At 34.3% G+C, this 14,977-nt stretch overlaps 1 protein-coding gene across 1 annotated transcript in view; it reads left to right on the forward strand.

Annotated features, from left to right (window-relative positions):
• Window positions 1–2,614: 2,614 nt before the first annotated feature.
• Window positions 2,615–14,977, forward strand: part of MALRD1 (MAM and LDL receptor class A domain containing 1) — a gene marked incomplete at its 5' end in the record, with an annotated part of 744,051 nt that continues 731,688 nt past the window's right edge. The window contains one exon of the mRNA XM_080810106.1: window positions 2,615–2,813. Coding sequence (XP_080666232.1) covers window positions 2,615–2,813 — 199 coding nt within the window. The remainder of the gene's footprint in view (window positions 2,814–14,977) is intronic.

Raw genomic sequence — 14,977 nt, forward strand, 5'->3', positions numbered from 1 at the left:
AGGGTGAGGGAGGGTATAACAATGAACCTGGAAAGGCAAGCTGTGTTTGTAAGTCATGCTAAGGAATATGACAGTTATACTAATTTCAGAGGAACTTACATAGGAAGACATTTGTGCTTTAAAATGAAGACTGACTGAAGGATGGGAAATGAGTGTGGGTAGCAGCAACATCCGGTTTGGGGTGTTGCTGAGATGAGAACTGATAGTCTTTGACAGAAATATAGAATGCAGAAGACTGGATGATTGCTAGGTAGAGGGGATGAGAGAAGTTCAAGAACATTGTATAGTTTCCTGGCGTGGGATGGAAGAAGGCCTTCATTGAAACATGAGCTGGTTGGGTGGATGGGGGAAGGGTAGGAGAGTTTAGTTTTGGAGATTTAGGGTGAATCTGTGTGGGCTGTCTGTGTGTGTGCGCACGCGTGCTCAGAAAGAGGACTTGCAGTATAGATTTAAGGAACATAGCCTATCAGGACTTCAGATACGGCTTTGGGGCAAGATATAGATAATGCTCAGAATCATGAGAGAGAAGAAAAAGCCTAGGGGGAAAAAAGTATAATCTGAGCAGAGAGAAGGATTAACATGGAACTAGGAGGATAATCAACATTTAAAAGACACATAAAGAAAAGTAGGTTAGGTATTGATTAATATTCATTTATAAAATAGAAGTAAGGAGAAGAAATATTTTTGAAATTGGAGTAAAGCACTGAGCAACGAAATGCCAGATTACATGGAGGGCTCAATGACTGGGCAAAATTATGGATTTTCCTCCCGGGATCCTGAATGCCCATACTTTATTTATTTATTTATTTATTTATTTATATTTTTTGGTAATTTTATTTTTTTTTCAGTGTTCCAAGAGTCATTGTTTAGGCACCACACTCAGTGCTCCATGCAATACGTGCCTCCTTAATACCCACCATGAGGCTCACCCGACCTCCACCCCCCTCCCTTCCAAAACCCTCAGAGTCCACAGTCTTTCATGGCTCGTCTCCCCCTCCGATTTCCCCCAACTCACTTCTCCTCTTCATCTCCCCATGTCCTCCATGTTATTCCTTATGTTCCACAAGTAAGTGAAACCATATGATAATTGACTCTCTCTGCTTGACTTATTTCAGTCAGCATAACTTCCTCCAGTCCCATTCATGTTGATACAAAAGTTGCTAAATGCCCATACTTTAAACCCATATATATATAGGTTTATATATATATATATACTATTTCTATTATTATTATATATATATTATATGTATATAGTCTTTTTTCCTAGAATATGTGGAAAATATTACTTTCCTAACGTTTTTATGAAATGTTCGGAGGCATTCCTATCCCTGATCTATGGTCCTGTTTTTCACTCTACCTTCCCCAATTGCTTTGTATAGTCCCATGGGGTGTCTTGTTTCTTGCTGTTACATTGCAGAAATGAAAAGAATGTAGTTGAAAAAGAACTCTGATATGCTTTTAAGAAATCACATATGAAAGAATATTTTGAATATTCAACTTCATATAATTTCTATGATTATTCAGCTTCATAGAATTTTACTATGAATACATCAGTGTGTCCTAAACTTCAGTATAATGTTCATTCTGAATATGCATTCTGAAATTATGTTTCAGTTGTAGAAGCAAATTAAGATGAATTGACAAGAGGATCAGTGTGCTATAGAAGAAATAGCACTGCCCTCGGCAGTAATAGGAAATTTGAATTCTAGTTCCTATTACCACATTGCTGTATTTTCTCATAAATGCCCTTAACTTCTTTGGGTTATTGTAATAACCCAAGTAATGTGATTTGTAAAACAATGACCTCCAATATCGCTTCAACTTTTAAAATCCTGTAGTTCTTGGGCACCAGGGTGGCTCAGTCAGTTAATCGTCTACCTTTGGCTCAGATCATGATCCCAGCGTCCTGGGATTGAGCCCCATGACAGGCTTCCTGCTGAGCAGGTACTCTGCTTATCCAAATTCCTCCCCTCCACCATCTCCCCACTCCTGCTGTCTCTCTCTCTCTCTCTCTCTCTCTCTGAAATAAAGTCTTTAAAAAGCCTATAATACTCAATTTATCTAAACAAGCAATACAATGTTTCTATTCAATAACTAAGGCTACACATTTTGAGCTCACAGAGAAATTCTAATAATTGGGCCTGAAATATCTGAATAAGTTTTAGCTGCCACAATGTTATTCTAAATTACCTGAATGTGATTATGTAAGCACAGGAATTAATACAGAACATTGCTACGTTACTTAGAACTTTACTGTGGTCTCCCCCAGCCCCGTGGCCCATTTATGTGTCTGCCCTTTGTTTCTTAAAAATTTCTTTCAGGAGATAGCATGATCATAAAGGCTTACATTGTTTAAATATGGTATACACAGGGCAATAAATATCCACATTTAGCTAGATACAGAAATGGTGCAATTGCTCAAGTTAAATATTTTCTAAAGACACTCCTCTGAAAGAGTAAATGAATTGCTCTGGGAGTCATTTGTTAGAGTTGCAAGAGTATCCGATCATAAGAGACAATCCTGGAAAAGAAAGAGTAGAGAAAAGAGAAAGGATGTTTCTAATTATGGATTCACCTATCATAACCTCCTGATCTCCCAGAGACCTATCAAGTGATGCTCTTCTTCTTGGCCGAAATGTTAACATTCCCAAGGAATGAAGCTTTTTGTTTCCTTTGGATTGCTTGTGTTTTCATCTCTGCACAGGTTCAGCAAGGAACAGACACCTTTCGGTGTGGCAATGGATTGTCCTTGCCTCCTGACAACGTGTGTGACTTCACGGATCAGTGTGGGGACAAGAGTGATGAACAGCAGTGTAAGTGCCTTTCTTCTCCTTTGCCCAATTTCGATTCCCTGGACACTTTCAAACCAAGGGCTGACAGGCAGCCCAGGGAGATTTGACTGGATGGCTGGCCCTAGTTTCATTTATACGCCTTTAGTGTAAATCGGAAACTAAAATATACTTTTCAATAAGGAGGTGGGTTCATAGGCCAAAATTCCTCTCATGAAACTATATCGAATTGCTAAGCTTCTAACTGAAGGGAATGTATTCTAAACTAGTTTTTACTGATTATAAAGAAGGAAGTGATATGCAGTCATGTAGCTTTTAATGTATCAGGAAACAAAATTCAAAAGAAGCTCATGACTGAAGCTTTAAAATGCTGTGATGGAAATGATGAGCCTAAATCTGGCTTCAAGATGGAGATGTTTGAAACAACTTTTAGGTTGCATGAGTAGATTTGATTTTTGCTTATAGGACACTACCTCCCAATGAGTTGGTACTAACTGCACACGGAGTACAGCATGGGCTTGAGTCCTTTGATTCTGGGGTGCTAGAAACAGCTTAGGAGAGGGCAGGACCTAGATTTGGATCCTGCATAAACCATGTACTATTTGTGTGATCTTGACCCTCTATCTCATTACAAGAGGTTGTAAAGTGAGATAAATTGACTTTCAGCAGCAGGAAAATGCTCCATTGCTAACTGGTATCATATGAAAAAGGAAACTGTTCACCAAGGCAAGATATGGATAAAGACATGTGTGTTTCTGTCGTTTCTCTTGCAATCCGACATCCTGAAGGAATACTGCATTTCACTAGTGGAATGAGGGCAATCACCTTTCACAGACAACATTTTCATACAATTAAGAGAGTTCATTGTTGGTTCATAGTAACTGCTGGTTCAGTTATTAGGAGGCACTACTTCTAGTAGTTTAGAGCACCTTAAACATATTTTCTAGTTTTTATTCAGATGCTATATTAATTCATGTTTATGGAATTTTTCATTTTCTTCTACTAAAATAAGTTTCTACATGTTCAGTTTTGCTATTGTTGCTAGGTTTCCATATCTTCATTTTTGCTATTGTTGCTTAGTTTCTATATATTCAGTTTTGCTATTGTTGAACTTCTACTTACGTAGTCAGTTGTCGTTGGAGTAGAATAAGAACAGTGAATAGTGAAAAATCTCTTCTCTGCAGAAGAAAACAAGCTATTGATTTGTTTCCCATAGTTTGGGACAGCGATCATGCCATTAGTAACTGTTAAATACAAAATGCCACCAAAGACAGAGGTTCATTTATATTTGTCCAATTTGCCCAGAGAGGCTGAATTTTGGTGTGCTGCCCTTTCTCTGATCTGTCTGGGAAAACCTTTCCTGTTCTTTGGTGAGCAGCAAAGAGGAACCACTTGGCTGGTTTGACAAGAAGTGCAAAGTCCCTTCCCTTATTAATCTCTGTGAAGCTTCCTTTAGCACGCTTGCTGTGATAACATGCATGGTCCTGCTTCAGGGAAAAGGTTAATGTGAAAGAAGGGGAAAGCTGCTGAGTGCATAAGGCCTGGGCTGCATGAAAAATTCTAATAACTCGCGGCCGTGGAGAGAAACGAAGGAACAGAACTGTCGAATAAACAGATTTCATTTTAAATGTTACATTAGGAGATCACCTTTTGGCTTTTTCACTTTTCATTTTCGTTCCTGAGAACTTTCCACTTTGGTATTTTATTTAAAATTGGACTATAACCTTGTCGATAAAAACTGAGAATCACTATGAAGTGTGAGTTGCTTTTGTACACCACAGGAGGGGGAAAATATTGGGGAGGAATAATGATGGCCAAGCGATTTTTCTCATAAAAATTTGTGACGCTGAAACTTACAGATGAGACTTCTTTAAAAAAAAAAAAGTTAACATTTTAATGATGTTAAAATAGTCCCTTTTTGAAAAAAAAAATCAACCTGTGTCTCTTTTTAGCATCTAAATGGTGTGACCTTTAAAGAAATAGATTACTATGTTGACTTTTTGTAATGAAATTGGCCTAGTTGTAGTTGAATTTCAGATGCAACTGATTCTATTAATAGGTTTTTGAAAATTTTCTTATTTTACATGATGGACCTCCTTTTCAGAATGCTTGAATCTTTTGTTTTAACTCAGATTTTTTTTTAAAGATGAGAGTTTTAGAAAGACAGTGTTCACAATGAAATAAATTCTACTTATATACAACATTGAGCACTTAATATATAATAATTAAGAAAAATAATTTTTCCTTAAACTTATTTTTAAGGAAAAATTTTTCCTTAAACCAAACCACAACTGTTTGGTTCTCGTGTTGACAAGAACCCCTCTTCATTATAATTTATTGATATCTTGAGCCAGGGAAATAAATGTTGTAGTCCTGGGTATCTTTTTTAAAAATCATGTTCCAAACATTACATTGTCTGCTTCTATGCTGATCCCCATTGCCCATCATTCTCTTTGATTTGTATTTGTTTATTTTAATATTGGAGCCCTTATGTCATATATAGAGAGAATCTAACTTCTCTCCTAGCAATTTCTCAAAATTATTTGATATACAAAGTCTTGACTCTGTTATATTTTTACTTAACAATAAAGACAGGAGCCTTGCTTATATTGCCATTCAAAGTCAAGTCAACCAGAAGATTTTATAAACTACTATTGATAAGTGTTGAACTATATCTCATGAAATGGATCCTCACTGTTGACGTGTTGCCAGAAAATAAATATTCTTAGATAATTACTTTTGCATACCTGAAGTCAGTATTAAAAATAACTGTTACATGCATTCACTTTTAGAGCTAACTTGTGACTCAAATGAAAAAAATATATTCCGTTAAATTGACATTTTTCTCTCCTATCTACCTGTCACACTTAAGAACTTTCTGTTTGGTCTAGTGTTTTTACAAGGAGATAGGAGTCTATTTTTATACTTTGATTTGATGGAATACATCATAGGAGTTGGGGTTTTACCTTATTTCTTTTGCAAACTTTTTGGGTTTAGGAAGAAGAATTTTGTTCAAAAGGTTTTTACTTCATATAAATCTAAATTTATATGTGAAAAATATAAAAATTACCTTAGAGGTACAGTCTCAAAATTTGAGAGGTGACAGTGTTTAATCAGGTGATGTTTAAGTACAAATGTTATTTCTTCAATAGGATGACATGTCAACTACTTTTAAAAAGTGGTTCATTTAAGGGGCACCTGGGTGGCTCAGTGGGTTAAGCCTCTGCCTTCAGCTCAGGTCATGGTCTCAGGGTCCTGGGATCGAGCCCTGCATCAGGCTCTCTAATCAGCAGGGAGCCTGCTTCCTGCCCCCCGCGCCCCCCAACCACCTCTCTGCCTACTTGTGATCTCTCTCTCTCTGCCTACTTGTGATCTCTCTCTCTGTCAAATAAATAAATTAAATTAAATTAAAAAGTGGTTAAGTATGAAGTTAAAGAATTAATGAATGAAATGTGAGATTTCATGCACAATGTTTATCTTACTACTATAATGTATGCAAAATGTTTGACATATATTTTCATGAAACAACTAAAAATTCTAAGCAAAATGTCTTAGTTTGGGCTGCTGTAACAAATACCATAAACTGGGTGGCCTAAACAAAAAGAACATTTAATTCTCATAGTTCTAGAGGGTGAGAAGTCTAGGATCAAAGTACTGGTAGATTTGGTGTTTGATGAGGGCCCTTCTCCTAGTTTGCAGATAGCTGTTTTTTTTTTTTTTTTTTTTTTTTAGTTTTATTTATTCATTTGAGAGAGAGAGAGAGAGAGCACACACATGTGCAGAAAAGGGGAGTTGAGGGATAGAGGGAGAGGAAGAGAGAATCTCCCAAAGGCCCCACCTCCAAATATCTTAACACTGGGGATTAGAGATTTAACGTATGAATTTTGAAGGGATGCAGATACTCAGTCCATAGCACAATAAAATTTTAAAAATCTGATAATAAATATATAGAGCCTAGCTGAAGAAAAATTATAAAAAATTACTGACGTATGGAAGAAAGACTCATGACAAGACTATTTCCTAATAGTGTGCTTCAATAGCGTAAATATGTACATTTTTCACGTTCATGAAATCAATCACGTTAAATTCTATACAGGATAAATTTTGGAATTTATCTGGAAATCTGATAAAAGTGATTTGCAAGCTCATTCAGGAAAATGTGTGAGAACAGCTAGAATAGAACAGAGGAGAAGAAAATGATTAATAATGGGGAATAATTTTTATTAGTAGGTTTATAATGGGTATCATGTAAACTACTCCAACATTGTTAAAGTTCATAATTAGAAAAGCATTTGATCACTAGAAATAATAATATTTCTATATATAAAAATATTAAGAAAGATAACATAATATCTATAATATATTAAAAAATAATGGTCGTATTCGAAGTCAGTTTATAGTACTTCCTATAGGTCAAGCACTGTTGAGAAATTTCCATAGAGTATCTCATTTAATCTTCACCAAACATCAAAATAGTAAGAACTATTATTGTTCCCAATTTACAGCTTTGTAAAAAGAGGCTTAGATTAAGTAAATAAAAATGCCAAAGGACACAGAGTTATTTAGTGGGGTTCTTTAGTGGAGTAACTGGAATTCACAACCAATTCTGTCTGATTCTGGAACCCTTAATTCTTTTTTTTAAGATTCTATTTATTTATTTGAGAGGAAGAGAAGGAGAGAGAAAGAGAGAGTGTGCACAGAAGCGGGAAGTGGGGAGAAGCAGACTCCCCAGTGAGCAGGGAGCCCAGTATGGGGCTCAGTCCCAGGAGCTGGATATCATGCCCTAAGCCAAGGTAGACACTTAATTGACTGAGCCACCCAGGTGCACCCTGGTACCCTTAATTCTAACCACATACAACACTAACTGTGTTTTTATTTGCAACCAATGAAGATGAGACAATTTTATGGAATAAATATCTTATTTACTCCACACATCAAAATTTCCATAAGGTAAATGTTAAATGTAGAAGATAAAGCCATAGGTTTTGAAGTCAGGAAAAAATTCTCTTTGCTTTGAGGTGTAATAAATCCTCAAAATATATATTTTTTGAATATTGATATTTGATAAATATTTGGATGAAGAAGGGCCGTTTTATGCATTACATGAAAGGAAGGATGTACAAAAATCAGTGAATTAGAATATAAAATAACAGTTTCAGTGTATCAAAAACATTGTAAATAAAAATGAAAGAGGAACAATGCTTTCAATGTATTTGACAAATAGTTCTCTTCCAGGTAAATATATCAAATAAAAGATGCATTCTCTCATAGAAATATGGGTAAAAGTCCTGAAAAGTTAATTCACAAAACTTACAGAAAAGGAAAAATCACGTGTGATGAAGTGATCAACTTCACCATCAATCGTATATCACAGTCAAAACCCAAAAGCTCTCAATATTTTAAAAAATTAAATACACATAAATTACAAAAGAGAATGTCCATGGTGTGAAGGGTATGAAAAATGAGCATTGTTTATATACTGTAGGCAGTGGTGTTAATAACCTCTTGCATTTTTGGTAGTATCTTTGAAGTACGAATAAAGATTTAAAAAAGTGTTCATGCCCTTTGACTAGTAATTTCACTTTTAAGAGTTTATTCTAGGAAAACATTTAGAAAGAGTACATGTTAAAAGTCTCATCATAACATTAAGGTGGTGGAAATTGGAAATAATGTCATTTTATAATATTAGGTTAATGCTTAAATAAATTATGATGCATCTATACTATGGACATCTGTGCAGCCATCTGTCATAATTTTTGGTGCTGCTTAAAAGCCAGGAAAAGCTCATGATATATTGTCAAAAGAAAATATATGACAACTGATCAATACATACACTTAAAAATAGAGTAGGGCATTGCATATAAAATACTAGATAGAATAATGTGTAGGTGTTAGACCCATAAGTGACTTTTCTTTTTTGTGCATATTTATATTTCAACTTTTCCCATATAGCATCTGTTGTTTTTAAAATCAGAATAAAATGGCATTTTATTCTATTAGCTGCTCTACTGTATTTATTGTAGAAATGAAAACATTTTATACATGTAGGCCACATGAAGCTGAACAGAACTCCTGTTCTCTTATTTGCCTTTTAACTTTCTCTCAAAACTCAACTGTGACATATGATTGACAGTGAAGTTGAACACTTTGTCACTTGTGGTTCCCTTTCTGTAAGTTTTGTGAGTTGCCTTTTCAGGACTTTTACCCATATTTCTATGAGAGAATGCATCTTTTGTTTGATATATTTACCTGGGAGAGAACTATTCGTCAAATACATTGAAAGTATTGTTCCTCTTTTGTCTTATTTACAATGCTTTTGTTACACTGCAACTGTTATTTTATATATTCTAGTTTACTGATTTTTGTATTTCCTTCTGCCTGGTTATCACAGGCATAACTGCAGAGTTCACCAGAATATACAGTCACAGCTCCACTGTGGGCTCCACTGGGGGCTGCAAACAGTGAGATTATGAATTATTTGCCCATTGGATGATGGGCATTAAGGAGGGCATGTGATGTAATGAGCAGTGGGTGTTGTACGCAACTGATGAATTATTGAACTCTACATCTGAAACTAATGATGTACTATATGTTGGCCAATCAAATTTAAATTAAAATAAATAAATAAGTAAGAAAAGTAGTAGAAGATTACAGCATTCCAGTTATGGAATGACAGGTCATGGGAATGAAAGGACAGCATAGGGACTATAATCTATGATACTGTAACAGCATTGTATGATGACAGATGGTAGATACACTTGGGAGTGAAGCGTAATGTATATGTTAAATTATTATGTTGTACACCTGAAACTAACGTAATGTTGTATGTCAACTATACTTAAAAAAAAAAAAAACCTAAAGAAAAAAGAATTATCTTAATTCTGAAAGTTGGAATTTGGGTCTGAATTTCTAGGTAAGCCCAGAGAAATCATCATTTTGGGGTGGTTGGATAAAAAATTCTGATGTGGTTTCAAAAGGTCCTCATTCTAGAATTGCAGTCCTTAAAATAAACAAAGAGGGTTTTAGATTCTAGATTCATAAGTCCTGTACAAAACACCTAAAATTCTCAAAGTCTTCAGTGTTTGCCTTTATGGGTGCTATCCTACCAGAGCTGCCAATAGTTTCATTAATATTCTGAAGGAGGTCATGGAAAAGCAAAATATTAACTTTATGAGGACAGGGAATTTACCTCATTCATCCCATATCCCAGAAGACTGATGGCACAGAGTCAATAAATGTTAGATAGACTAGTTTACTAGGCTGGATCTGTCAACTGCACTGTTTTCTTTCATTGTGGGATTTGATGCAACTACTCAGTCTTGCCATGTAGTCTGTTCTTGTTTTACTGATCAAGTGTGCATTGACATCATCCAAGAAGGACATTCATATTACAAGTTCCCTTAAAGAATTTCAAAGACACCTGGTGACATCAAATGGCAAACTGTTTCTTCCACGAGCAAAGTATCTTCAGAAGCCAGTATGTAAACATGGCTAGAACTCCTGCAATTCTTGTCATCTTTTCTGTTTGTCAATAAACGCCATTTCTACATGTGCAGGTTGACCCTAAAGGCTTGGCTAGGAATCTTGAGAGAAGACTTGCATTGTTTGGTCAAAGTTACCAAATTTATGAAGGCAAGTATCTTGAATCACAGCTATTAAATAAGTTTCTATCAAAAAAGTGGAAATAATATAATATGATGTTCTTTACAACCCAGAAAAAATCGTGACTTTCCAATGAATAAGTCTTGAAATGCTTGATAGGATTTGGAAGAAATATTTTACTTATTTTGAAAGAAATTGAAAACCTATTTAGGGAAGAAAAAAATATGAGAGGAATTTATTTGTGCCTGAATTAGTTTCTGTGATGCAAAGTTTCTTCATGCAAGAATATATAACTTTCTGGTAGAGTCCCTGTATTCACCATTATAGAAACTACTGAAAAGCCCTAAGATATTTTGGCTAATCTGCTACTCTGGAATGGAAAATTATATGTTAACAGCTATGCAACATTTATAGTACTCGAGTGAATACTGCTGCAGACTGGAGTTAATGCTATGCCTTGTCAGTGTTTCTACAGAAATCACCAGACACAAGCACTCCTCTGAATTTCTTCGAAGGTTACTAATCGTGAAACAATGTTATAGTTAAAACATGGTTTGGAAATCTTTTTCTCATTGACTTAGATGGCACCAATGACTCAATTGACGGTCTCAATGCCAGAGACAGTCTCAATGACCTGAGAATAAAAGTGACTGTATGACAAGAATCCATCCAAAATAATATTGGATAATTCTGGTGTGAGCCATAGAGTGCTAATTCCATTTGCTATCACATAACTTTGTGAGTTAGGGTTTTTCCTGTTTCTGTCTGAATGAAAATATTAAAATTAATTCAGTGTGAAAGATAAATATTTCCTTGTAAAGATTAATTAATATTTTAACTTGCCAGGCCAAATAATAGCAGTCTTTCATTGAAATTTGAGTGTAATTAAATTTTACTTTTATTTAATTGGAATATTTTAAATTCATCTCATCCTTTGTAGGAACTGACCATTATTTTTTACATTAAATGAGAGCAAAGAGACAATTTTTAGTGAATATGTTTTTATATGTTATCTACATGAAGGAAGTCATTCTCTAAATGGTAAAATGAATAGTATGTAAAATATTGTGGCTATGTAATACATAGCCTTCCTCAAAAAGGGAAGGAGCTAAAACCAACTTAAGAAATTTGAATTAGAGGGAAATTACCTCAGCACAATAAAGGCTATATGTGAAAACCCACAGATGACATCATGCTGCCTGGTGAAAGACTGAAAACTTTTCCTCTAAGATCTGGGACAAGACAAAGATGCCATCTTTCATCACTTCTATCAACATAAAACTGAAAGTCCCAGCCAGAGCATTTAGAGAAGAAAAGTATTCAAATTGGAAATGAACAAGTGAAATCATTTGTTCACAGAAAATGTGATCTTGATATAGACAACTCTAAAGATTCTTTCCAAAAAACCTGTTTGAACAAATAAACAAATTTAGCAAGGTGGCAGGATACAAAATCAACACCCAAAAATCGGTTGTGTTTCTGTACACTAGCAATGAACAATCTGGAAAGAAAATTTTAAAAAAAATTCCATTTACAGTAGCATCAAACAAAATAAAATACTTAGGAAACACCTCAATAGATACAGAAAAAGCACTTGACAAAATTCAACATCCATTTATGATAAAAAAAAAAAAAAACAAACCTCTTAACAAAATGGTTATAGAGGGAATGTACATCAACATAATAAAGGCCATATATGACAGCCTCCCCCCCCCCCCAGCTAACATCATACTCAATGGGGAAAAATTGAAAACTTTCCTTCTAAAATCAGGAAAGCTTTTCCTCTAAGACAGTCTTGCCACTTTTGTTCAAAATAGTGCTGGGATTACTGGCCACAGCAATGAGGCAAGAAAAAGAAATAATAGCATCTAAGTTGGAAAGGAAGAACTAAGATTGTCACTGCTTGCAGATGACATGATGTTGTGTATAGAAAATTGTAAAGACTCCACCATTTAGAACTACTACATGAATTTGGTAAAGTTTTAGAATACAAAATTAATACACAGAAATCTGTTGTGTTTCTACAAACTTATAAAAAACTATCAGAAAGAGAAATTAAGAAAACAATCTAGTTTGCAATTGCATCAAAAAGAATAAAATACCTAGGAATAACTTTAACAAAAGTGGTGGAAGACCTGCTCTGAAAATACAGTATAAAACACTGATGAAGAAATTGAAGGTGACTCAAATAAATAAAAAGATATATTATGCTCATGGATTAGAAGAATTAACATTGTTAAAATGTCCATACTACCCAAAGTGATTTACAGACTGAGTGCAATCCCTATCAAAATACCAATGGCATTTTTCACAGAACAAGTTCTGTGGTATCACAGCTTCCAGATTTCAAACTATACTACAGAGCTATTATACCCACAGCAGTATGGTACAGACATAAAAACAGACACATAAATCAATGGAACAGAATAGAGGGTCCAGAAATAAATGCACACTTATATGGTCAATTAGCATATGACAAAGAAGGCAAGTCTTTACAATGAGGAAAAGATAGTTTCTTCAATAGATGGTGTTGGAAAAATTGGGTTGCTATGTGCAAAAGAATGAAAATGGGCCACTTTTGTATACCGTATATAAAAATGAACCAAAATGGATTAAAGGCGTAAGACCAGAAAACTCCTAGAAGAAAACATAGGCAGTAAACTCTTTGACATGTCTTATAAATATATATTATATATATATGTAATATATATATAATATATATATATATATATTGGCTCTGTCTCCTTAGGCAGGGACAACAAAAGCAAAAATAAACAAATAGAACTACATCAAATGAAAAAACTTTTGCACTGTGAAGGAAACCATCAACATAACGAAAGAACAACTAACTGAATGGGAGAAGATATTCACAAATGATATATCTGGTAGGGGTTAACATTCAAAATATTTGAAGAACTCAAACAACACAATATCAAAAAACAAAGAAACATTTCGATTAAGAAATGGGCAGAGGCTCTGAATGAACATTTTTCCAAAGACATGCATTTGGACAGTGGGTACATGGAAAGATGCTTAGCATCACTAATCATCAGGGAAATGCAAATCAAAACAACAATGAGATACCATCTCACACCTGTCAGAATGGCTATTATTAAAAGATAATAAGTAAAAATGTTGGTGAGGATATGTGGAAAAGGGAATCCTCTTACACTGTTGGTGGGAATATAAATTGGTAGAGTCACTGTGGACAGCAGTATGGAAGTTCCTCAAAAAGCTAAAAATAGGACTATCAAATGATCCCAAATTCCACTTCTAGGTAATTATCTGAAGAAAATGAAAACACTAATTTGAAAAGATGTATACACCCCTATGTTCACCACAACATAATTTACAATAGCCAAGATATGGAAGCCACCTATATCTAGCAATAGTTGAATGGATAAGAAGATGTGGTATATATATACAATGAAATATTACAAGCCATAAAAAGGAATGAAATCTTGCCATTTGTGATAGCATGGGTAAACCTAAAAGGTGTTATGCTAACTTAAAATAAATCAGACATAGAAAGACAAATACTATGTGATTTTACTTATATATGGAATCTAAAAAGCAAAACAAATGAATAAACGAAACAGAAACAGAAATAGACTCATAGATGACAAAGTGATGGTTTTCAGAGAGGAGAAGAATGGGAAGATAGATGAAATGTGTGAAGGGGATTAAGAAGTGTAGTCTTGGGAGGTGGATGGGGGGTTGGGTTAACTGGATGATGGACATTAAGGAGGGAACTTGATGTAATGAGCAATGGGTGTTATATGCAACTGATGAATCACTAAACCTTATGCTGAAACTAATAATACACTATATGTATTTTTATTTAAATATAATTTAAACAAAACTTGAATTTAAATAAAAAAGAGGTATGGTATTCCAGTTATAAAATAAACAAGACATGATGTAACATACTATGTTGTGTAGTATAGTCAATATATAATATTAGTCAATATGTAATATTTAGTCAGTATATAATATTAGCATATGTATAATTGACACACGTAGTTAATAATGTAAAAATTTTGTAAGGTGACAGATGGCATCTAGGCTTATTGTGGTGATCATTTTGTAATGTACATAAATACTGAATCACTGTTATATACCTGAAACTAAAATAATATTATTTGTAAATGTTACTTCAATAAAAAATACATTTCTTCTTCCTCTAAAAATTAAAACATAACCAAGGAGCCTAAAGACATTACATAGAAAGCTAAATATTGTTGCTGAAAGAAATTAAAGAAGACACAGGTAAATGAAAAGACATCTCGTGTTCTTGATTAGAAGAATCAATATTGTTTAGATGTCAATATTACCAAAAGTGATGAACAGAGTCAATGTATTCCTATCAAAATCCCAAGAATATTTTGTGCAGAAGTAGTACAATCCATTCTAGAATACATATGGGACCCCAAATAACCAAAACAATTTCAAAAAAGAACCAACCTATAGCCCTTACACTTCCTGACTCAAAACTTATTATAAAGCTAAGGTAATTTAAAAAGCTTGGTATTGGCATAAAGACAGACACATAAGCCAATGGAATGGAATACAGAGCCCAGAAATAA

Source organism: Martes martes, assembly GCF_963455335.1.
Source record: "Martes martes genome assembly, chromosome: 8".
Classification (NCBI taxonomy): domain Eukaryota; kingdom Metazoa; phylum Chordata; class Mammalia; order Carnivora; family Mustelidae; genus Martes; species Martes martes.